This window comes from Sceloporus undulatus, chromosome 8 (genome assembly GCF_019175285.1).
Source record: "Sceloporus undulatus isolate JIND9_A2432 ecotype Alabama chromosome 8, SceUnd_v1.1, whole genome shotgun sequence".
Classification (NCBI taxonomy): Eukaryota; Metazoa; Chordata; class Lepidosauria; order Squamata; family Phrynosomatidae; genus Sceloporus; species Sceloporus undulatus.
In genome coordinates this window covers 31262212-31287358 of record NC_056529.1, presented here as the reverse complement: position 1 = coordinate 31287358, position 25147 = coordinate 31262212, and the positions used below count along the sequence as shown (strand labels likewise).

The 25147-nt window shown below is 41.8% G+C and overlaps 2 protein-coding genes and 1 long non-coding RNA gene across 4 annotated transcripts in view; 2 read left to right on the top strand and 1 right to left on the bottom strand.

Moving 5' to 3' along the window:
- Nucleotides 1-25147, top strand: part of WDR90 (WD repeat domain 90) — a 135613-nt gene that overhangs the window by 49858 nt on the left and 60608 nt on the right. The gene's annotated exons all lie outside the window — the stretch shown is intronic.
- Nucleotides 787-24658, top strand: SEC14L5 (SEC14 like lipid binding 5). Of its 2 annotated transcripts, XM_042480821.1 has the most exons (16): nt 787-919; nt 1855-1930; nt 6889-7038; nt 7188-7319; nt 9450-9578; nt 10304-10520; nt 12081-12193; nt 13114-13303; nt 14243-14331; nt 15671-15741; nt 16143-16314; nt 17128-17262; nt 17404-17541; nt 18286-18531; nt 18951-19129; nt 21641-24658. In XM_042480821.1, the coding sequence occupies exons 2-16, from the start codon at nt 1868-1870 to the stop codon at nt 21744-21746; spliced, it is 2130 nt and encodes a 709-aa protein (XP_042336755.1). In that variant the 5' UTR covers nt 787-919; nt 1855-1867; the 3' UTR covers nt 21747-24658. The 2 variants fall into 2 exon arrangements, with proteins under 2 accessions (XP_042336755.1, XP_042336757.1); XM_042480823.1 differs by lacking the exon at nt 18951-19129.
- Nucleotides 8145-18461, bottom strand: LOC121937544. The gene is made up of 3 exons (XR_006105162.1): nt 18324-18461; nt 12116-12217; nt 8145-8947 (listed from the first exon to the last, which is right to left on the bottom strand). It is a non-coding gene; the product is annotated as an uncharacterized LOC121937544 (long non-coding RNA).

The window sequence follows — 25147 nt, the reverse complement described above, 5'->3', positions numbered from 1 at the left end:
TAGAATTCTGTATTGATATGCAACAACCATCATATACAACAACCATATCATGGAGGGTAACTCATTCAGTGAATTTGCCACCATTCGTAAATATCATTTGTGTGTGTGAGAAAGGAGATTGCTAGCATGGTGCAGTGATTTGAGCATTGGACCACAACTCTGGAGAACAGAGAACCTGCTTAGGCATGGAAAGCCACTGGGTGACCTTGGGTGAATCACATACTCTCAGCCCTCGAAAACCCCGTGATAGGTTTTCCTTACATCTGTCATAAGATAGAAGTGACTTCAAGGCACACAGCAACAACAGGTATGAGAAAGAGGGCTCTGTATGTGACATCTAGAACCAAAATATGACATTATCTGGGAACAGTTCTTATGAATCCCCCTCTATAGACTATATAAACTTATATAAATTATGTATTTTTTTTCTGTTTTATTCCTGGGTAGACTGACAATTCTAGTGTATCTTTCCAGCAATTTGGCAAACACTGATTCATGTTGTTTAGAATGGCTGTCTTTTAGAACTCTGATCCCACTGAAGAAGGCATACATTTCTTAGATCAGGTCAGCAAGTGCAAAGTGAAGACCGCAGTTTAAATTTGTTTTGCAGCTGGTATACTTCCACTGTACTAGCACTTACCTCAGATGCTTCCAGGTATCACAATTACAGCGTTATGTTGTGGCTCGGATAGCGGTTACATGATACCAGCAAAGCTTTTTGCAGCTTAACTCCATCCTGTTAGAGCTCACCAATGCTGGTTTTATATGTTGTGTCTTTTAGATATACCTATCACTCTTGTACCAGTGATAACATTTATCCGGGACGGAACAATTCCCAGATGGCTGCTTAGTGGACTTGAAGTACTTGAAGACAAGTTCTGGAAACTGTGGACTGATGCAAACAATTTCAAAATCTCAGGTATATTTCAGTTTGCTTGTTGCCTATTTTTTCACCCTTCACTTCACTTGAGATTTTAATCGTAGTGCTTCTTTTGACAACAGTAAATCACTTTCAAAGGAAAAATTGTGCATCCAAATACCTCTTAACATTTTCATCTTCACCTTCCACCGTTGACTCAAACGTTTATTGGTTCATTGTCCCAGTGTTGAATTCTGACTTTAGATAGTAACCATAGTCATGAGATCTGGGCCTTCTCAGCACTAGAATGTAAAAGGAGTTTAGCCTATTGGCATTCTTAAGCTTTTAGAACGAATCGCGGAGGCAGCACATCCTACAGAGTTTGCAGAAGGCAACTCAATGACATTTATAAGAGTGGGTTTATTATCTTTCAGGATTCTTGTTTTTGGTATGTGTGTGCAGGTTAAAAGGAGGAGGAGAAATTCCAGTGGTTTAGATAAATGGGACTGCAATGGTGGGTGTTATAAATCCCACAACGCATGTTTTGTTCACTGCAAGGTAACCAGTGAGGGCTGAGTCACTTGTGAGAATGGTGTAATTTTCTCAACTGTATGCCTAGAACATTTTGTGAAATAAGCTGTCTTCTGTTTGGATTTTCTTTTCTTTATATTGTTAAGAATCAGATTAGTCAGCGCAGTTGGATACAGCTGTGGATGTATATGATTTAAAGCAGCCTTTAAAATCAAAAATATTTGTCTCAGCATGGCAACACAATGGCATCAAATGCCAGATGAAAGATGTGGTAACTCCAGAATTTCCTGGGTATCCATATTAGGAGTCCAGCCCATACATATATATTTGAACCTTTGTTTCTGTCTTCTAGTTGTGAGCTCCAAGTGAAGAATAGCAGTTGTATTGCGAGCCAGAATTGAGGCATTGAGGCTTACTGTGTAAAGTTGAGTTACTTAAAAGGCTGCTGTGCTCTTTTATTGCAGGTGTAAAGTAAAAATGGTGCAGAAATATCAGTCTCCTGTTAGAGTCTACAAATATCCCTTTGAGCTCGTCATGGCGGTAAGTGTTTCGTCTTTCTACTTCTCTCTTCTTTTTCCTAGGTGTTGCACTCCACCGAGTTAGAAAGCCTCTGGTTTTTGTGTGATGTCCAGTGCTAAAATAATAGGTTTGCAAAACAAGAAATGTTTTTCCTCTCTGGTGTTTTGACTGAAATGTCTGTAGTATCAAACTATGATCAGTTCCTTTCCATTACATGCCAAAATTTCATATCCTTCCATCAGAAATCAGCAGACTGAAATCAGTTTGTACTTACCTTTTTACATTCGTTTCTGACAATCAATGTAGATCAATCACAAATCAGTTCAGCAGCAGCGCTGCTGAACTGATTTGTGATTGATCTACATTGATTGTCAGAAACGAATGTAAAAAGGTAAGTACAAACTGATTTCAATCTCTTGCCTTTGTAGAGATCCTACGAACACTGTGACCTTTGAAATCTTCCTACTTCTTCCATATTGGATTTTTTTCAGATTCAGTGGGGAAATGTTGTGTCGATTGTTGATGAATCCAGAGTAGTTCTGATTTTAAACAACTCTCCTGCTTAAGCAGAATAAACAATACCTCCCTACATCTCTCTGACCCCAACCTCTACCTGGCCTTGGGTCTGGCACCATGTTGGTGCTATTTGAATGAGAAGTATCAGTGTTCTGCCTCTGTCCCTTCTAAACATTTGCTGTCTGAAAATAGCTTTGTATTTTGCAGCTTGCTGCGGATCTTGTTGGGAAATTAGGTTGGGAGGAGGACTTTGATGAATCTCTTGTAAAGACTAGTGTAGCTAAGTCTGCTCTGCTTATGTCATCTATCTTCTGTACCAGATTGATCTGACTTGCTTCAGTGCGTCTGGGAGAAGCGGCACACACTCCTGCGTCCCTTGCGAATTGTGACTTACGGCTGTTGGCGTTGGGGAGTTTTATCTGTGGAGCTGGCTCCTTTGACATTCCCTGCAAACCGCAGTTCAGGGAGAGAGGCAGAGAGGCAGACTGGCATATCAGATCTCATTTCACATGCAGGGTTTTGGATAGGAAGACCAGTTGTCATTGCAGTGGATGTATCTAAGTACATTTCACTTTTTCCAGTGGCTGTGCCTGTTCTGTCCTCCGTCTTCAGAACGCTGGCAGTACTGAACAGAAAGGCACTCACAAATGGAGCAAACACCTATGTGCACTTCAGCTTCATTAGGCTTTAATTTTGTAGGGATCACACAGATGGCTGATGTCAGCTGCTTGTCAGCAAACTGCCGGCAAATAAAGGAGAGCTGCCTCTAGATAAATCTGTTGTATGTTTTTTTAACAGATCTCCTAAAGGCTAAACAGTGCATTTGTGTTTTGTGTGATTTTGTTCCATTTCATTTCAGGGAGCTTCTCTGTTTAATTGAACTCGTCGAACCTAGAAATTGAGGTTTTGTAGACTATAAGCCTTTCTTAAATTGTCCAGCAGTGTTTTGATTTACTGCTATACATTTGTAGTTTTACAGAAGATACGGTATGATTTATTCAGTCATTTTTGTACTCCGGCAAAAAAAAGGAAAAAAAGTGGGATTGACTGCATCTTCTGGATCCTGATCTAGCATTTTAATCAAATGAAGTTGTATGTTTAGTGTAAATCCAAGAGCTTTTAAGAAAATATTGTGTAGCCTGTCTCAAGATAGCAAGATTACAAAATGGTTGTGGTTTACAGGAAGGTGGAAGTGAGCCTAGATGAAACATAAGTATCTTCTGCTCTAAAGTGAACAGTTAAGTATAAATATAACACTTAGATATCTCATTTTATGGCAAGGTGGCCTTAGAGCAGTGGTTCCCAACTTTTTCTGTGCTCCAAACCCCTAGGAAATGTTTGATTAATGTTTGCACCCCCTACAAAAGTAATATCACATTTGAAGATGAAGAAATCTAATTTTTGAACTACAAATTGAACCACATTCAATACTGCAGGAGAACAGACTGAACTTGTAAAGAAAGCTTTTAACTCGGCGCAACCCCTGCCTTAGAGCATTTAATACAGCTGTGAAGTAAGAGCATATACCAATATATACTCGACTATAAGTATATAAGAGCATATACTCGACTTATACTCATGTATAAATTGAGGGCAGGTTTTGGGACCAAAATTATGGATTTGGATATGACCAGTGTATAAGTCAAGGGGCATGTAACAAAAGATCTAAATCAAAGGACAATATTGTCAAAGAACTTACAAAATCCCAGCGGACATAACTGTATGTGCGCACACTAAAGACTGACTGGATGAGAGAGTACAGGGAGGTCAGTGCTGCCAGGACAGATTACACTCTTGTTTTTCACCAGAGGATAGTTCTTTTCTTCATAGGAGTTAAAGTACAGCACTTGCATTCACCCATGGATAAGTTGACTCAGGTGCTTTGGGTCGAATTTTTGACTAAACTTTCTAGACTTATACATGAGTATATACAGTAAGTAGCCGTCCAGATACAGCACCTTTACATTGTACAAAGAGATTCAGTATCACAAAGATAATCAGAGCCACTTTGTTTTAGTTTGGGATCAACCATTGTCATGCCAGGATAAACAACAGATGCTTAAAATCTAAAATGACTTCACTGACTACTGGTCTTGTTTGCACAATTGAGAGTGCTGTTTTTGGCCTATAAAACTCATACTGTGTTCTTCCATATGAGCCTGCCTGGGCTTTGAGTTCTTCAGGGAAGGCCCTTCTCTTGGTCCTGCCACTTTCATAGGCACATCTGATGGCAATGTGGGAGCAGACCTTCATGGTGGCTCCTTCCAGTCTCTAGAAGTCCCTTCTTAGGGTGGCTAGAATGGCCCTTTCCCTATTGTCCTTCTATTGGCAGGTGAAGGCTTTTTGAGTTAGGAACTGTTTATTAGGAAAAGGCTTTTAACAGTGTACTGTACTGTACTTGTTTCTTTATTTTTAACTGATGGGTTTAAATTGTTTTTAAATCTATTAACTTTAATGAACCTACAGGTAACCTTTGTATGATATTACTGATAACATGCTTTTGTCTGTATGTGTTTTTAAGTTTTGTAAGCCACCTTGAGCCCTTGTTCTCAAGGTGGGATATAAATAGATGAAGTCATTAGTAAAAACAACGAGTTCTAAAGAAGATTATAGTAACAGCTGTGAGCAGGAATGGTGAAAATCGGCAGCTATGGTTCTGAGTGAAGTTCATGATGGAGCAGGAAATGGCTACAGAGAAAGCTTTAGCGTTTGCTCAGTACAGTCGTTTTTGGATTGGCATTTGCGACTCTCCTGTGCATTTCTGATACTTTGCTTTTCACCACATGTTTTGCCACTTGTGCATCATGTGCTGTGATGTCTCAGTATGATTGCAGAAACTCTGTAAGCTCGTGAACTGTATCTTAGGGAGATCTGGAGAAACAGTTGGGCAGGCATGTGGGTGCCTTGTGGTATTATGCAGATGCTTTTGCTCACGATGAAATGAGGCTTAATTCGCATGGAAGTGGTTTGGGGCAAATGTATTCCCCCAGAGGGTTGGAACGCACTTTAAAGGGAAGCAGCTCATGAATTATTTACTCATTTCACTTGTCTTCCTTATAAACAGTGCATTGCAAATGTTAAAAATTAGAATGAGATGAATTTGCAAAATAAAATGAATTTACAAAACAGTAGCAATATTTTATACAGTAATTAATATACCGTCAGTAGAAATGGAATGAAAAGAATTTTAAAAGTGGCATTTTAAGTGTGCCGTCAGTAAAAATGAAGCTCTCCCAGCAATAAATTTCAGCAGCATTGTTAATCAAGAACATACTTCATAAATAATTGAGATGCCATGTTCGCTGTCAGACGATGCGTGGTGAGGCATTCTTTCCAGATAGACAACTGTACTTTAAAAGTGGTGCCCATTATGATTGTATATAAGCACCTTGCTCTTTCCATTAGGCTGAGTTATTTAATGGTTTTACAGGATTAGTTTCCCCATCCTGATCTTGGCAAGACCCCTGACACCGTACTGATGAATCCTATACAGAGATGTCACAGTATTTAGGCCAAATATAATCCAGTTTCTTTCAATGGCCACTTCATCATATAGAGACCCAGGAGGCAGCAATGGTTCAATTTAAAGTTTCTCAAGTCAAATTTTAACTCGGATAGGCAGAATGTGGCAGTAAACAAGCCTTTGCTTTCCCAAACTGTGCATTCATTAGTCTCCCTACAGCAAAGGGAGTAGTTTCTTAGCAGCTGGAGTCCCTTTGAAGCAATCCGAAGGCTGCGGCTCATTTGAGAGGTTTCTGGAGAACAGTTGAAGCGGTTGGACAGAGCTCTGAATGTCCCTGTCCAAATGACAAAGTCATCCCCAGTGGCAAGTGGCTTACCATATCTTTGGATGGTGATGCACAAGAAATGACTGTAGGCTCTCCAAGCCACATAGGAAATATATCTGCAGTGGCACTTGACAGTTCATGGTTTGTGAATGTACTGTTGCTTAGGGGTGCCTTGATAAGATGCAGTCTCTGACATTACAAGCTTGGCTTGGAGTATTCGTTGGTCCTTTCTTATGTTATTTCTAGCAGTACTCTAACTGAACATGCAGAAAGTTTGAATCCCTTCTTGATTTTAATGTTAGCTGGGTTGCTTTGGATTAGTTTTCATCTATAACAGGGCGGTTGTAAGGTTAACTGCAATGCTGAGCTCTTCAAGTGAAGGCTGGATGAAAATGAGACAACTAAATTAAGTAACAGTTAATAAGCTGTAATGTTCTGTTTTGCTGACTTGTATTTCAGACCTACCAAATTGCTTTCTCAGTTATGCCTCACACTGGAGGGCAGAGGGAAAGTTAATAACACTTTGTATTGTTATCATTTTTATTAGGTTTCCTTATGATCATGTTCTTCATATAAATCCCTTCCATGCAGCGATTTTTGGGCATGGAAATATTTAATATACAGCAGCAGCAGAAAAGGACGGTCTGTAAAGCAGTGACTGTCTCTGTTCTTTAGGCTTATGAAAAACGCTTTCCCACTTGCCCTGAGATCCCTGTTTTCCTGGGTAGTGAGATCCTTCGGGAATCCAAGAGCGACGACGGAGCCATTCATATCACTGAACGAAATTGTAAATTGAATGTGGATGTGCCTCGGTTGCTGAAGAAGGTAGGGGCTATGATTTCTCATAGACATACTCTTGACCTTGCTTTAGCTTTGTGGGACCTCAGTAAAATTTGAATACACAAGAAGATGTAACTATTTCTTCCTTGTGCATTATGTTCTCTCACATGCTATTCTTGTTTTCCTTTTTTCAGATTGCTGGAGTGGAGTTTGTCTTTTTCATACAGAAAAACACAGTGAATTGGAAGGAGAGAACTCTTCTTATTGAAGCTCATAATGAGACATTTGCCAGTCGCGTCACTGTGCTGGAGACATGTAGCTACTCAGTAAGCGTCCCGCTACCAGATTTGCCTTTAAATTAAATTAAATTAAAATTGTATTAAAAATTAGAGAGAGAATGTACTATTTTCTTACAAATCAATTCGTAAGGAACTTCAGGGAACACCTGGACTGTAAGGAACCTCCAAAAACAGAAACGATTACTTCAGTAAATCAAAGAAAAGTTTGTTTCCTCTAGTCCTCAAAAATGTCAAAGAAACACATAAAGCATCAATTCCTGCAAAAAGAACTGAGGGGGGGGGGGAAACCCTAAACCTAGGACTTGGAATGATCTGTTACTGTGGTTCTTAGGCATCCGATGTGCAGTTTCATCCATGTGTGCCAGGGACCGGTACCATATTTATGTCCACTGGCTACAATGATTTCCTTCTTTCTTTCCTGGAAAGCTGCTGCAGACTGACAGCCGATGACTAATGCACCAGTGCCAGTGTATGGCACATTACTTTGAGTGGCATTGCTGTAGCTAGTCTTACATAAAACATCTACCTTATATAGTCTTTAAATATAGAGTGGGGATTTTTTTTTTTTGGTGGAGGGGGGTAAGTGTGTCAACATTTTGTTTACAGATATACACATGCACAACATTTAAAAATATCATTACAGAGTACTTTAGAACTCCTTGTACTCATTGAAGCAGCAGGTACAACTTGGGTGAATCTAGTTCCTAGCTTACCAGCCGAACTTTCCTTTTGTTTGTTATACGTGCTTCAGCCCCACCACAATGTACTGTGGAAGCTAGTCTAATAAGGGTGCATCATCCGCCACATAAGAGCATTTCTAATTTAACAGAGGTTTACTGCTTTATTGTGTCTGTGACATTTAAGAGTAGCTGTGTCCATCTCTGGAAGCAATGTAATACCCTTTTCTGCGTGGTAAACAAAAGCCCAGATTGTGTTACTTACCTGCTTTATTGGAGGCTATTCAAGAGTGCAGCTTCTTGAAAGCTGAGAAGCTTGGAAATATTGCTGCTTTCGTGACCTTTGTGATTAAAATCCTCAGGTCTCTTAAATTTCACTGTGTCCCTAGAGCCCTGGTGTTGCGTGTGGCCGCTCTAAAGCACTTTATTCTACTGTCACTTTAGTTCTGTCTCAGGTGTTGCCTGAGCGGAGAATGAGACATGAAGGTAGCAGACCTGTGTCTTCAAATGTAGGTCATTGCCAGACAGCTGTAAAGCTGGGTTGGTGGTGTCAAGTTGAGAGATGGTGGGTCAGATGTAATTCTGAATCTTTGCATCTGTCACTTCCCCCTCCATATTATTTTTCTATCAGGAAGACTTTTTCCCCATCTTGGAACTTGGCTAAAGGAGAATATTCTAAGGAACGCACAAGAAGAATCTTTTGCCTTTAGTTGTATTGTGAATTGTGCCCTCCCTTCTGCCTTACAGCTAGTCAGTACATTTGATGGAAATAATTTCCTTCCCTCTATGACATCTACTTCTGGCCAGAGAGATAGTCCAGGGAGCCCAGCATTGTGGCACAGTCCATGCAGGTGATCTTGGGTTCTTCCCCTGTTGCTCATTGCTCCTAATTCTTGGTATATTCTAGCATAACTTTCAGCTCCTTGAATTCTGAGTAGTTATAACATGAAATGGCGCAAGACTTTATGTCTCAGTATCCTGTTAGGCAAAAAAGGAGAAATGGGGTAATTTTATAGAGCCTGATTATACTTCCTGAGTTATCAACTTGAGTTTTGTTCCATGTTTCCTTGTATTCCATGTTATTCCATGTCTGCATCCTGTATTCTGATACACAATCCTGTGCCTATTATTACTGGGTGGAAAGGGTCTCTACTCTCTTATTGCAATGATTGTAACAGGAGTAACTACCCCACTCTATCATCTGAAATGTAAGGGAAGATTAGTGCTTTGAGAAAAAGAGCTGGGTGAGCAGGTAGCGATGTTGAACAGTAAAAATATCCACATAAACCATTTTTAAACACTGGAAGCTTTGCAGATACTTAGTCTCAAAAACATGAATCATTATTCTTCCAACTGTCCAATTTTCTTAGAAGGACAGCAGGCAGGAAGGTACATTTGTGAACTGGTTTCCTTTTTACTTCTGTCATGAACAGTCTGCTGTGCTAGTTCTTATTGTGCCTTGTCTTATCTCTGGGGTTAGGTCCACCCTGAGAATGAAAACTGGACATGCTTTGAACAGTCTGCATCTCTTGACATCAAATCATTCTTTGGCTTTGAAAACACAGTGGAGAAAGTTGCAATGAAACAATATACAGCCAACATCAAGCGGGTGAGCTTTGTGCCATGCCTTTGTAAACTGAAGCAGGTCACTTTAAATCATTTTAGATCAGCCTCGTATTTAATTATTTGACAGCTAGGAATCCCATCTAGGCAAGTTAATGGAATTCTGTCAAGCTGAGTAAGTGTACTGATGATGGAGGGATGGGGTGGACAAGTCCTGTATAGCTGGCCAGTTTGTTTTGTCTTGGTAGTGCAGAGAAAAGTAAGCACTTTCTTTTTTGCTCAACACAGACATGCTACTCATGTGTGCAGGAGAATCACACACACATGGAATCACTCCATCTCTGTATTGCTAGCTTGCATGGCTCCCATGCTGACTGAGGAAGAAGGAAGACACTTTCATATATGAAGGAGAGGAAAACTGCAGTCTCGTAACCGGTGTCTTCCTGGCCAGTACAGACACGTACATTGCTTTGCTGGCTAAGAAGAGGGCAAACCTCTTCCTTTGCAGCCTGTATGAAATATGCAACAGTCTAATGAGGGAGGAATAGAGTAATTTAATTCTCTCTGCCTGCCCTTTGCATTTTTGTGTTGGCTGCTGAGGAAGGCAGGGCCCATCCTCAGTGTTCAGCACTGAAACCAAGTTTGCTAGAAAAGAAGGGACATTCTGTGTTTGTTGATGTAAAGTTCTTATGTGTAGCATCTTTCCTTTGAGCTCTGTACAGTATAAGCTGTGGAAGCAGGTTACAGATTTAATAAAGAATTCAATTTCAGGGCAAAGAAGTGATAGAACATTATCTGAAGGAACTGATTTCCCAAGGTATCACTTTTATTCCCCGGTGGACTCCTCCAGCAGTCAGGGGGAAACTGGATCAGAGGACTCCATCAAGATGCAGTAGTAGCACAGTACCAGCAGAATCCCACACACATGGAAGTGATAAAGAACAACGAGGCAATGCCTGTCCTTCTGTGGAGGCATCCACTCCTGATGGTATGTGCTTATAAGCCAGCTGGCAAATCCTTGGCATTTTGCTAGAATGCTCTTAGCATTTTATCAGTTTGAACCTTGAGCAGATGCCACAACTTACTGTCTTTCCTTTTTTCATACTGAATGTATTGTTTGCAATCCTGTCTCTCAGATAGCTAGATTCTGGATCATTTGGGAGAGCCTCACTTTGACTATTAGGTTCCTACAGCCTGGCAGCTGGGTTTCCTGAGGCAGTTCATCACTCTTCTAGTCTTTTTGTAAACTATTGTGTATGAAAGCAATACCAAAAATAAATCATATTGCTGTCTCATGTAGAGCTGACCTAGAATATCCCTTCCTTTCGTTCTCCCTTCCTCTTGTCTGTTCGCTTTTGTTCCCATTTGCTTCCAACACAGCTGCAGTTCCCATGACACTCCCCTCCTGGTACGGAGTCCTTTTTACTAGCGTCTGGCTGCACATGCCTGCAGGTGCACATCTGCTTCTCTGTTCCAAACGCTAGCTGCCGAGAGCCCTTTCTGCTTCCCCATTGTTCCAGTGGGCTGCACTCTTAGATCCAGAGGCTTCCCACATAGTGGAGGTTTGTGTTTTGCCCCAAAAGTCTCCTTCATGAGCACTGATGTAATAGCATTTTCCCTTTCAGCCTTGTGCTGGTGGCATATGTTAAAGGAGTATATTTCATAGAGTATCCTTCCCACTACAGTTGGACTAGCTATTTTATATTATTATCATTCGTAGTTATACTATATACTTATATGAATGTGATAACCTGTCCCAGTCCTTAGCTTCAATAGAAATTATTGCATCATGTGACAGGCTACTCAAAGGGCAGAGATCGGTAAAGTGCAGCCTTTGGGCCACAATCACCCCTGAATTTTCCAGCTTCAAACTCTTTCCTTGTCCCCGCAAAAAGTAGTTAGTGGATCCTACACATGGAAAATCGGCCTCTCAACCCACGAAAGTTGCCTTGACTTAAGGCTTTTTACAGCATTTGGGTTGCATTTGTGTGTGTGTCTCCGTTAAAGAGCTCACAAAACACAGTGAGGTATACAGGGTGAAGAACAGAATGTTAAAATATCAAGTTTAACAATAACAATCTCCTCTTAACAAAGTGCTTCTAAAACTATCTGATGTTGGGGATTGGCAATTACTGCTGAGGGATTAGCACCGTATTTCTGCCCCCTTGAAACAATTGTTTCTTTCCTTCCTGGACCCTCTCCAGGGATCAGTACCTAATGGCTCAGGGAGAAGCACAGGTCCAGGGACCACTATTTTGAGTAGTACTCTTATGGTAATGGAGGACAGGAGCAGCAGAACGGACAACTCTCAGCTGATTGAGAGATCAGATGTGTACTCCTGTCTTTATCTGCTTCCTTTTTCTGGCTTTGATTATTTGGAGACATTGCTATAATTTATATTTCAAAATAACTTTTCTCACTCAAGGAATAAACTCTACCAGCCACATTTTTAAAAAGATGGCTAAAAGTATTGTGCAGTATCACTATCAGAACAAATAAACGGTCACAATTTTTTCACTTTCTGCCTTCTGTTTTTCCCATCCCTTAGCTGACAAACTAGATGCTGATTACATAGAAAGGTACCTAGGACAGTTGACTCCCATGCAGGAAAGCTGCCTGATCAGGCTCCGTCAGTGGCTGCAAGAAACGCACAAAGGCAAGGTAAGCCCCTCTGGCAAAGGCACTCTATTTGGAGAGAGAAACATTGAGTAAAATATTTGCAAAATCTTGGTCCTCATTACTTGATTATATTAACTGGTATCTTTGTACCAGTTGTCTACTCTGTATCCTGTTGCAGTTCACTATTCTTCTGCTTTATTTTTTGCTAAAAAGGGAGAAAGGCGTCCATGTGTGTTTGCACTGCCTAATTTGAGCATTAAAAGGCAGTACTCACTAGACAAACCTGGGGAAAATCAATACCTTGTGCCTAAAGTTAGTGGTTTCCTACATTGCTATTTAATATAGGAATTATTTCAGGGTTTTAATCGTTCTTAGAGGAGAGGTAGGTAATTATGTGTGGGATGAAGTCAGTTCCCATCCCCTCACCTATTCATGGGCCACATCTACCCATCTGGACCTCCAAATACTTCTTTTTCCTCTGTGGTGGTGGTTGTTGTTGTTGTTGTTGTTGTGTGCCTTGAAGTTGCTTCTGACTTATGATAACCTTAAGGCAAACCTAGAATGGGGCGTGTTTCTAAATGGGGAGGCTGCCATTGCTATTGCTATCCTCTGAGGCTGAGAGTGTGTGACTTGGCCAAGATCAGTCAGTGGGTTTACATGATTGAGCCAGGATTTGAACCCTGGTCTCCAGAGTCATTGTCTTTTATGCTCAAACCAGTACCACCATGCTCGCTGGTTATATATCTCCCCACATGATGACCATTCTGCTCACCATTTTAGCCAGTGTGGGCTGTAAAGGTGTGGCTTAGGGGCCATTTATGGGCCAAGGCGTGGACTTTTTCTGTCACTGTCTTAGAATAATTCTTTTTCTAGTAGATGCCTGAGGCAAACTTATGGGGCTATAACTTTTAAAAGAAGACAAGCATGAATAGCTACACTGTCCTTCTATTGTTATTGTGCAGATTCCCAAAGATGAACATATCCTCCGGTTTTTGAGGGCTCGTGACTTCAATATCGACAAGGCTCGAGAGATGCTCTGTCAATCATTGACCTGGCGCAAACAATACCAAGTAGATTATATCCTGCAAACTTGGAGGCCGCCATCTCTTCTGGAGGAGTATTATACTGGTGGATGGCATTACCAGGACAAAGGTGGGAAGTCACTTTAAGCCACTGTATTGTGTCATGAGAATGGACTTCTGATTGATAACAATGTGAAAACCAGTTGACCTGTCCACCGTTAGCCACACAGCCATGAAAAGATGTTTGTAAGGCCTTGTTACCTCATGTGTCTTACTTGGTTTTAAAACACATGTAGGAAAGAAACCAGAAAGTGGGTCTTGTAAAATGGGGATGATCTGATATGTGACTCTGTGAAAATTCCTAGGGTAGACTGCAGTCTTTTATGCACTGTGTCTACATGGTATATGTTTCGCTTTTAGTCAGATTTTGTCTTTTATGCAAACATGGTTGGCATCCCTATGAACTATAGCATAGAAGGCTTTTCTGTTTTATCATGTTGTTTTTACATTAATACCTCTTCCAGTGCAGTTGGCAGAAGAGAGTTCACAACAGCTGTACTAAAATGAACCAGTCTGTGAAAGCTGTCCTTGAAACGTTCACAACTTAATGCAGTGAACCAGAGGAAGCAAAGGATGAGACACTATTAATAATAAAAAGGAAAACAGTATGTTCAAGAGAGTCTGTACAAATATCAGTGTCTCATGGAAGCCTAGATCCTTTACATAATATTCTGGATGTTTTGGACTTTAACTCCCATATGCCTTCAGCCAGCATGGCCCAGTGGTCATGGATTATGGGAAATTGAGTATAGTGTCCTAAAATTCCTACCTTTTGGGTGGTGATTATCAACTGAATTGAAAGTGTTTGCTCAACAATGAACCGGTAGCCATTTACGCCGAGAGGTTCTCAATCTCTCCAGCGGTTTGCCTGTTACTGTGAACTGGCACCTTAGGTAAGACTGCCCTTGCTTCCCTTCAGAGTCACTTCCATGTTTCCTATAGAACTTCTCCCTTTTTAGAACAAAGTCATATTTCATTCAACTGCTTTGTTTGTTGTTTGTTTTTAAAGATGGAAGGCCCCTCTACATACTTCGACTGGGCCAGATGGACACCAAAGGTCTTGTGAAGGCTCTGGGAGAAGAATCACTCCTTCGTCATGTAAGAGATGCCTTTGTATTTCCTCTGCAAATTGGGTGTGTACTTCCCCACCTAGAGAATCCACAGACCTTAAAGCCTCTTTATAATGACCAAGTGATGCATTTTTTAAAATCTAGGATTCCCAAACTTTGGTCCTTCAGATGTTTTAGACTTCAGCTCCCAGAAGCCCCAGCCGGTTTGGTCAGTAGTCAGGAATTTTGGAAGTTGAAGTCCAAAACATCTGGGTGTTCAAAGTTTGGAAATTACTGCTTGCCAGTCAGTTTCACAGCTACTGCTTCTTTCTGTTAAATACTTAAAATCTCCGTCCTAGATTGCTAATAACAGTAAACCAATAAAATACACTTCTAAGCCACAGCAGTAAAGCAGGTTAGCAGCATAAGCAGGGAGTGAATAAGTTTAAAAGCCATTTAAATGGATGGATTTTTAAAGTCTTTCTGCTAAGGATCCCCACTGTATTCTGTAAGGTAGGGAGCACTATTGGGAAGGTTGTTAAGATCAGGTTAACTGCTCTGAAAGACAAACATATTAACAAAGCCTCCATCTTCAAAGGCAGGCCTCATGTAGAATACAGTAGTCAAGTCGAGATATAATTAATGGATGAGTTTTTGAAGCTAGGTCTGCAACAGCCCATTTTAAAGGATGGGTAGCCTTTGGCTTTCGGCACCTTTTGATTCCCAATTTGATTTGATTCTTAACTGAATTTAGATGTTGTGAACTGAAATATCACACTATGGCTTTAAGCAGTCTATGGGGGATAAGCATATAAGCGTAAATGTTGGCTTTGTTTGATAATAAGCAGAGGAGGCCTTAAATGCAAGCTTCTCATGTGTAGAATGTGTATCAGCTGTGGCACTGATGATCTATTCAGTGTTAAGGGGAACCACACTGGCTATAAATGCAATTCTCTGTCCCTCCATATTCACTAGGGTTAAGGGCACAAGACCCCGTGAATATGGAAAAACTGCAAATAACAAAAACAACATGTTTTTACCTGAGAAGATACCTCTCTAGGAATGTCTAGGTCCTCCAGTTCAACTCTGTGGTCAACGCCTGACAGACACTGACCATAGAACTGCTTTGGAGGAGCTACAAATACCAAGTAGAATATTCTCTCTAGGAATCTCTAGATCTTTCAGTGCAACTTTTAGTTAAAATTGACCATGGAGTTGCACTGGAGGACTTAAATATTCCTAGAGAGAACATGTTAATCAAATCAGTGAATAATCAAAGCTGCAAATATCGAGGGATGAGTGTATATAATTATTTGAAAGGCCTATAATTGGGTTATTAAGTGAGGACAGGGCATACTAACAGCATATTGTCCTTGTTCTCCTTGTAGGTACTGTCAATTAATGAGGAGGGACAAAGGAGGTGTGAGGAAAACACCAATCTCTTTGGCCGCCCCATCACGTTAGTATCCATCTAGTTATGTACAGTCACATAAGCTTTGGGCCTAAGGTGGGCATATCAATGAATGAGGCAGGGTAGGCAGGAACATTTTCACTGGCAGGAATATTTTCATTGCTGTTGATGAGGGTGCCATTTTATCTGGAAAATGTCATTTTCAAATGTGAAATACAGCATACAGAAAGAGCTTTTTAAAAAATTGACTGATAAAACCTTAATTCAAGTGTTTACAAATGCAGGGGAAACTTAATTCTCTTTGAGCAGCAGTTGTAAAAAAAAAAATCCTCCTAGTCCTACCAGGGGGATTTTTTATTTCCCAGTTCCTAATTCAATGAGGACTAGCAAGTTGTAAACTCCCAGTGACTAGTTTAGGAAATGGCTTTATAAATTTGTTTTATTTTCAGATCCTGGACATGCTTGGTTGACCTCGAAGGGCTGAACATGCGTCACCTTTGGCGCCCCGGAGTGAAAGCTCTGCTTAGAATTATTGAGGTTGTTGAAGACAACTATCCAGAGACTCTCGGGAGACTTCTGATTGTGCGAGCGCCCAGAGTGTTCCCCGTTCTGTGGACTCTAGTGAGTTGCAGGGCAGGGCGGGGGGTATCCCATTTATTCTTTGCTATGACCATATAAATTGATGTGAATGCTAATGGCTTTTCTTCACCCGACTTTGATTTATTGCTTTTATTTATTTTATTTTAGTTATTAGTTATATTTATATCTCACCTTTTCTCTCATGCACTCAGGGTATGACAAATGGCTCTCCTTCTCCCCCTTCTGTCCTCTTCATCAGACTTAGGAAATACAAATCAGGCTCAAAGAGAGGCTGAGTGGCCCAAGTTAATCCATTAAATCTGATGGTTCAGAAGAACTGAAACTTGGATCTTGCAAGTTCCAGTCCAGTACTCTAACTACTAGTGTACACCACACTGGGTCTTGTCTCAGTTACAAATGAGGTTTTGCCTGATAAAGCTCTACATAGTTTTAGCCCATCATGCATTAGAAACTGTTTCTTCTCCTGTATCTCATTATGATCTCTTAAGATTAACTGAAAGACTCTCTTAACAAAAATGTCTCTAGTTGAGATAAAAGGTGTCTGCAGAGCATTTTTCCTGTCTCCCTCATCTTTGCAGATCCCACTGTAGTTGGAGATTCATCAAATTCTAAGACTAAACATCTTTTGGAAATGTAACTAGTTTGGGTGTGCTTTGGGGGTCAAAATTAAAATGACATGGCTGGTTTTATTAAAAAAATATTTCAATATGATCTGATTTGATTCTGTTTTTGAAGTGGTTTGTTTGCGCTCGTTCACATATTAAAATTCATCTTCGGCCTTTGGGTTAAGGCAGATGGTTTTGAAATAGGAACAACATTAACTGTCTTTTTCAGGTTAGCCCCTTTATCAATGAGAACACCAGACAGAAGTTCCTCATTTACAGTGGCAACAACTATCAGGGTCCTGGAGGGCTTGTAGACTACCTCGACAAAGATGTGATTCCAGACTTCCTCGGAGGAGAATGTGTGGTGAGTTTGGAGAAACCTTGAAAGTATAAAATCCTTAGAGCTCTCTCTTTCTCTCTCTTAACCAAGGTAGCAAACCTGGGTTTTCCCTTGGTTTTCAAATCCCCTCTAAGTGTTATTTACTTGTTTTTCTTCTCTCTGCAGTGTAATGTGCCTGAAGGTGGTCTTGTCCCCAAATCACTCTATCAAACAGATGAAGAGTCAGAAATTTCTGATCATATACGTCTTTGGACGGAAACCATCTACCACTCCGCAAATGTCTTCAAGGGTGCTCCACATGAGGTAGGATGGAGAGGACCTTCTGTTCAGTAAAAATGTTAGAAGGCATAGCAGCCAGAACCTGTAATCTAAGCTGGGTTTGATTTGGCCTAGAAGGGAGTTTTGTGAGATGCAACTCCTGACTTGTTTGGAAGATTTTCTGCTGTGCAGTTTGTGTTTCTAAGTGGAAAGGCAAACTGCAGATGAGAAATCTACTATTACCTCAAATATGAGACTGGATATACCAATGAGATGTTACACCAACCGTGCTTGCATTCCCAGTGGGGAACTCAAGTGGGACAGGAGAAAATGCTGCTGGTATGAGATTCCCCAGTGGGAATATGAGCAAAGTGGAGGAGGAATGCCCTTGTTAATATAGAACTGAGATCAGAAATATCAAGGATGTTTCCCATCTAGAGAGAGATGTGGAAATCCCTGCCACTGTCTGCACAGAGAAGGGGGAAATGGCACAACCACCACTTCTTATATAGATTCTCAGCCCTACCCCGACACCATCTAGCTTGATACCGCTAGAAGGACCCTTGATGTATGTAGTGTCTGAGAAGCTCTCTGCTTTGGCACAAATCCTGTTAATAAACAGTCACAAATAGTTGGGTTCGAGAGGTTTGTGGCAGATTCCAGACAGTCAGGAGCAAATGGGAACCATTATTGATTTGCTAGAAACTAGATGTTGCTGCATTAAAAGGCTAGCTTTGTACAGAACAAGAAGGTGGGTGAATGGTGCCTGTTCTCTGCCATCTAATTTAGATCGTTGTGGAGATCTTGGAAGGTGAATCGGTGATTACCTGGGACTTCGATATCCTGAAAGGAGATGTAGTATTCAGCCTCTTCCATTCCAAGCGAGCGCCTGAGACCAGTCGGAAGGAGCCTACAGTGCCAAATGCTTTGTCTGCTGGGGATAATGTGCAGCTCATTGGCAAGAGCTGGGTCCTGGGAGTGGACTATAGCCGTGTGGAGTCCCCACTCATCTGCCGGGAAGGTGAAAGTATCCAGGTTAGTTTGGTCTCTCTGCCTGATATCTTATGCTAGGCCTTTGTGGCTTGATTGTTATGTAAAAGTAATTTATTCTCAGAGTTGAAGCTGTTTCATGGTCTCGCCAATCCACTGCCTTATGCAACATGTTGCCAATGCTGCTCACTTGTGTTTTGGGGTGGTGTTAATATTTTTAGAAAATGTTCAGCATGCCATCCTTGGTGCATTTCATCTTCATTGCTACTATCTTTGTTTTATAGATAGAGAAATGAGTCTCAGAGAGCTACTCAATGCAGAGATTTTCCATTTAAAGCACAGTATACTTTGACAACTAGAATGCATTGGCCTTACTCTTGATACTGAGGGAAACTGCCAAGAATGAAGACAGCTTTGGAATAGAACAAAAAACTTTATCTTTCCCTTATCTCATCACTTTTTAGGGTTCCCATGTGACTCGCTGGCCTGGCTTTTATATCCTCCAGTGGAAAATGCACAACCCAATCCCTTGTGCTGGGACCAGCCTCTCTCGGGTTGATGATGTCCTGGCTACACTCCAGGTCTCTAACCACAAGTGCAAGATTATGTATTACTATGAGGTGCTTGCCTCCAAGGATTTCAGGTAGGAAGCATGTTCTGGAGCAGGTCTGTTGTGGGGCTTGCTGTGTGGAAGCCATCAAGTAATACTCGGTGTAATCCTGAAAAGCCATGCACAAGAGTCCTTGGATCTGTTGTATTTTTCTCATTCATACATCTCTCTATCTTAAAGTTAACATAGGTGCTTTCTGCACCGCCATTTGGGACGTCCTCCGGACGTCCCATTTTAAAAAAGGGGCGTCTCTTATAGACGCCCCTGGACCTAGTACGGACTCCGTCCGTACAAGATGGCGCCGGCCCTTCTACATGGCCGGCGCCATCTTTGCATATCGGACGCTGAGCGTCCGTACGCGTCGCGCCGCTTGTGACGTAGTGAGCGCGCCCCTGGCGCCTCGCTACGTCGCAAACGCGACGGAAAAAGAAGCTCCATTTTGGAGCTTCTTTTTCGGTCCGCGCGGGAGTCGGGCCGTGTGAAGGCTCCGGCTCCCCTGCGGACCTACTGGCGGCGGCGGCAGACCGCCGCAAAGCGGCGGTCTGTACCCCGCCATAATGAAGAACGATATTTTGCTCTGTTTCCGAGCCAGTAAGTTTGCAATATGCTCCAGAGCAACAGTCATGTACATGCATTCTCAGTTTAATCCAGATAGCATTGTGTTTTGTTTTTTCTTGCTTTGGGACATCACCATCTGAAGGATATAGCTTTGATGTCTTGGGGTGTTAGCAACAGCATTCATGTTTTCCATCCACTCTGTGTTTATCTGAATGTTTAGGAAAGGAAGGCATCACACCCTGCTCTTTTTAGCAGAACTTTTCCACAGGCTATATCAGGCCTGTCCTTTTGGCAATTTCTTTGAAGGGGGAAGTAAATTTCAGGGAGGACAAGAAGTGCAGTAGTAGATGTGCAGTTTGCCACATCTTTCCTCTCTCTTGCTTCTTCTTTGCCCACTGGAGACTAAAGCGAGAGTATGTATCCCAGATTCTCACTTAAATATCTGGTTTGGTCTCATGCTGTCTCATTCATACATCTCTCTATCTTAAAGCTGTAACAAAGCAACATGTGTATAGAAATACAGCCTTCTTCAGCCTTCTCAAAACATTATGACTGACTTCTCTAGAGTCTCATTGAGTTGGAGGGATTGTTGATTGTTCATTGTGCCTTGTAACCCTAGATGACCGTGGCCAGTTCTGCCTTGTGAATAGCTTTCATTGATGAAAGCCATTGTTCTGGAGGCAATAGGATTTCTGAATGTCAGCTGAATTCTCTTAAGGCACCTTGGACACTGGACGGGTCCTGAACCAGGAGAGAACAATCTTTTAATGCACTTGGGCAGCATTGTGGGTACATATCTGTCACCCGGTCCTGAACGGGGTCACGCTCCCCTTGAAGGACTCGGTGCGTAGCTTGGGAGTACTCCTTGACTCGTTGCTCCAGCTGACACCTCGGTGGATGCAACGGTCAGGAGTGCTTGTCATCAGCTCCGGCTGATATACCAGCTGCGTCCCTACCTGGACCGTAGGGACCTTGAAACTGTTGTACATGCTTTGGTAACCTCTCGATTGGATTTCTGCAATGCGCTCTACATGGGGCAACCCTTGTACCAAACCCGGAAGCTGCAACTGGTGCAGAACATGGCAGCAAGATTGGTCGCTGGTAGCCCCAGGTTGGACCATAGAACACCTATCTTGAAAGACCTCCACTGGCTGCCTATTTGCTTCCGAGCTCAATACAAGGTGTTGGTATTGACCTATAAAGCCCTAAATGGCTTGGGCCCAGGGTACTTGGAGGACCGCCTCTCCCCATACAATCCACCCCGCACACTCAGAACATCTGGAACGAAACTGTTAGAGGTCCCTAAGTCACATTTTGTGAGGACCTCACAGAGGGCTTTTGCCATCATCGCCCCCTCCCTTTGGAACAGGCTCCCTGTAGAGCTCCGCTCCTCCGCGTCGTTAGTTTCTTTTAAAAATAATTTAAAAACGTATTTATTTCGGCTAGTTTTCCCACCTTAGATAATTATTCTTTTTCTCTGCCCCTTTGTTTATGACCTCGGACTATTGTAATTCGACCTTCCCATCTCCTGCTCCTGATATATGTACACTGGTACCTCGGGTTACGAAATTAATTCGTTCCGCCGCTCCGTTCGTAACCCGATACATTTTGCTACCCGAAAAGGCTTTCCGTTAGCGCTGGAAAGCCGCTAGCCGCGCTTTGCGTTTGAATTTCGCGCCGAAAAAATTTCGTAACCCGAAAAAAACATCGTATCCCGGAACAGTTTTTTCCAATCTAACTTTTTCGTATCCCGGAAATTTCGTAACGCGATCAATTCGTATCCCGGGGTACCAGTGTAATTGTATTGATTCCTGTTCCTTTGTAGGGATGTTTTAACACTGTATTGTGATGTTTTTAATCTTTTGTAAGCTGCCTTGATCATATTTATGGAAAGGTGGGGTATACATAAAAATTATTATTATTATATAATAAAGATATTCCCTCTCTCTCTCTCTCTCTCTCTCTTTCTTTCTGTTTCCATCCCAGGGGGTCCATGACAAGTCTGGAATCTTGCAACAGTGGGTTTTCACAGCTCAGTGGAGCTACAACATCTTCTAACCAGTCGCAGAGCAGCTCTCTGATTTCTAGATAGCACTATCTCTGAGTGTGTTAAAAGCAAAGAAGAAAACTGCTAGGCCTAGATGCTTTTCTCAGGTCTGACCTGACGATTGAGCCCAAAAGCCCTGCATCTGAATGGCGAGGCCTAAGGATGGCCATCCAGAAAACCACGAAGAACAGAAGTCAGGACATAACTGTGTTTTGAGGGAGCTGCTTGAAATCCTCATTTTTCAGGAATAATTGCACATCGTGAAGACTGGTTTTCTCGGGTTGTGTATTAACAGACCTGTGCAGTAGAATGCATATCATGTTTTGCATGAATTTTACATGATTCCTATGGTTAAAGGGCTCTTCCAGTCAGCATAACTCTACACTAATGTAGAGCTATGTGGCATTGCCTTACCTACTAGGACCTGTAGAGCTGTCTTTTCTTGTGTAGCAAAAATTAAGTCTTGGGACATAAACAGTGCCATTTGATTTATTAATAAGGTGCAGAAGGTGCCTCAGTAGCAGGGATTAGATGCAAACTGCTAGCATGTACATAAATAGGTGGGAGGGGGGGTAGACTAGGTTTCTAGGTTACTTCAAGTAGGAAAGTTAATCTCAGAGGTCACATACCTGGATATTGCTAGCTAACACACTTTGGCATCCCTTAGAGGGCCAGAAGCATTCACAAGTTTTCCTGCAGTGCACTGAAATAGCTTCCTTCTTAAAGGAGTAAACACTGATTCCCCCCATTTTCCCCCTCAGGTCTATGAGCAATAAATGAGTAGATCTCTGCCCTATCCCTGTCTCGGGGTAGGAAATGAGTTCCATTACAAAGGGCTACGCAAAGCAATATTTACTTTCTACAGGCACAAAACTCTTCCACAGTGTTGAAGAAGCTATTATTTATTTTGAAAGCAGGAGTTGACTCAAGCTGGGGTGGGCACTTTAAGTGTGTTTGCGGTCAAGTGGTGGGTGTACGTGTGTGTGCATGTGTGTTACGCCTGTGTGCGTGTGAAACTTGTATTCTTACAGCATATTTATTCAAGTAAGATTAAGACGTTAATAACTTGTATCATTTTATAGCTCAGATCAATGATTTATTAAGGAATATTCTCTTTTCCGTGCTGAACTCTTGGGGCTGAAAAGGGATTTTGTGTGTTTGTGTGACCATCTTCAGCTTTATAATATTTTGCTAAAACATGCTTTCATAACTGGATGTTTTTGGAGCATAGAGCTCCGTTACATAGAATTAACTATACTGGTCTCCCCCATTTAATCATTTGGATCTAAGGGTTTGATTTATAAGCCCACTTTGTAACTGGAGGGATTGCTTTGTTGAATGAGGCCATGAATTGTCAAGGGCTTTTTGTAAGTTATTGATGTTATGGGGGGAAACTTAAGGACTAAACAATTTTGTTTTTTGACTAGGCGTGACACAGAGAGGATATGATTGCTATTTACACTGAAAGCATAGTTAAGGTTGAGGATGCCTCTGAACATGAATTCTCCTTGGCAAGGTATATATTTTTTTTCCCTGTACGTAGGTAGATTGCAGTCCATCTAGACTCCAAATGCCTTTGCTTGTTTGCATGTGCATTGCTTTTCAGGGGAAGAAGAGGAATTAACCTGGGCCAGTCATCAATTAACCTGGGCCAGCCCTTTTGTTTCTAAGTGCAAAAGAACCAGAGGGAATCAGCTGCCCAACCTTGTCTTGAAAGCCTAATTCCCAGGAATCCTTTCGAGGAAATGGCTGTAATGCATAAATATCCTTTTTAAATTGCTGTATCTTAGGGCAAGACTAGATAATGTACCTGACTACATCTTGCAGCGTTCTGTGTATGGTTAGTGATCGGTAACCTTGGGACAAATGGGAGGTTGGGAGTGAGGCAGTTTTAAGCAGAAAAAGAGCCCACGGGGGTAGGATTAGGCACATACACAAGTGCTTTTGTGCCACCCACCCACAGCAGCTTTTGCAGGCTGCTTTTTTATTTATTTGTTTGTTTGTATGTTTGTAAAAAGAACATGAACCTATATTTATCATTTACTCTGGACATTAAAGCTATTAACTTAGTATTCATGTACTATATATTGACTTTAAAGCAGTGGTTCTCCACCTTTGGCCTTTCAAATGTTTTGATCTTCCAACTCCCAGAAGCGTCATCCAGTATGACCCCCGGTCCGGCATTCTGGGAGTTGCGAAGTTCAAAACATCTAGAGGAACAAAGGCTGAGAACCCTTGCTCTCAAGCAAAAGGAAGCTGCGTTCTCTTTGAGACTGAATTGTGAATAGAACGTCTCAACAGTGTTGCGGTAACATGTTGGTGTGAAGGGAGACACACCAAGTGATTACGTGTTTTTGTTTTAAAGACTCGCACTGGAAAGCGGAAGTGGACAACTGGGATACTCCAGATGTTTTGGGGATTGCAGCTCCCCTAATCCCTCTGCATTGGGTATGCTGGCTAGGGCTCATGGGAGTAGTAGGCCATCAAAATTTGGAAAGTCACAGTTGTCTACCCGTGTTGTAAAATAAGCATATTATGGTTCGACGGAGGACAACACACTGTTCTTTTTTGAAATTGCTTGTTATGTAGTTTACCCTGAAACTGAGAAATGCACATGTTCAAAAGAAGTATAATTTTTCAAATATCAAACTTTGATTTTCCATTTTTGATAAGGGATGCCATTTTGCTATGTCATTATATTTAAGGGGACTTGAGCATCCACGGATTTTGGAACAAAACCCCAATGGATAGCAAGGGTTCATTGTAATAACTCTCAAATTCAGAAGTAGTATCCCATTGAATAGTTCTTGAGAATAACTGGAGCTTGGTTTCTTTGTACGTTAGTGGAGGCATTCAGTTGGCCGCTGGGGAAAGAATAATACGATTTATTTATATCCCACCTTTTCCCGAAGGAATCAAGGCGGGTTACAATAAGAACAAAATGAAATACCGTATATACTCATGTATAAGTCGACCTCATGTATAAGTCGAAGTGGGGTTTGGGGGCCAACATTATGGATTTTAATATGACCCGTGGATAAGTCGAGGGTGCAGTCACTGTCCCTCTGCTCCACTTGCCTCTTGGTACTCTTTCCAGTGGCTCCTGCCCCGGAGATGTCCCTGCTGCTCTGCTTGCCTTTTGGTGCTCTGTGAGGGCAAGCTCCAAAGAGCCATCTCTCCTGCCTTCCCAAGTGCTCCCTCTCCCATGCATCTGCCTTGGGGCTCTAACTCAAAGGGTTGCTCAGATTTGTTTGTTCCTTTGTACATTTTGGAGGAAAGAGTTAAAGAGAGGCTCCTTTGCCCCCTCCCTTTCAGTTTGGGCTCTCCACCAAGTGTTAAGTTTCTGCCCCTTTAAGAACAGAGCTGCTCTCCCTGTTTCTTTTTCATGATGCTGGTGAAATCAGGCAAGCTGGCTTCTCCCAGCCATAGCTGTGGCCAGTGTTAGG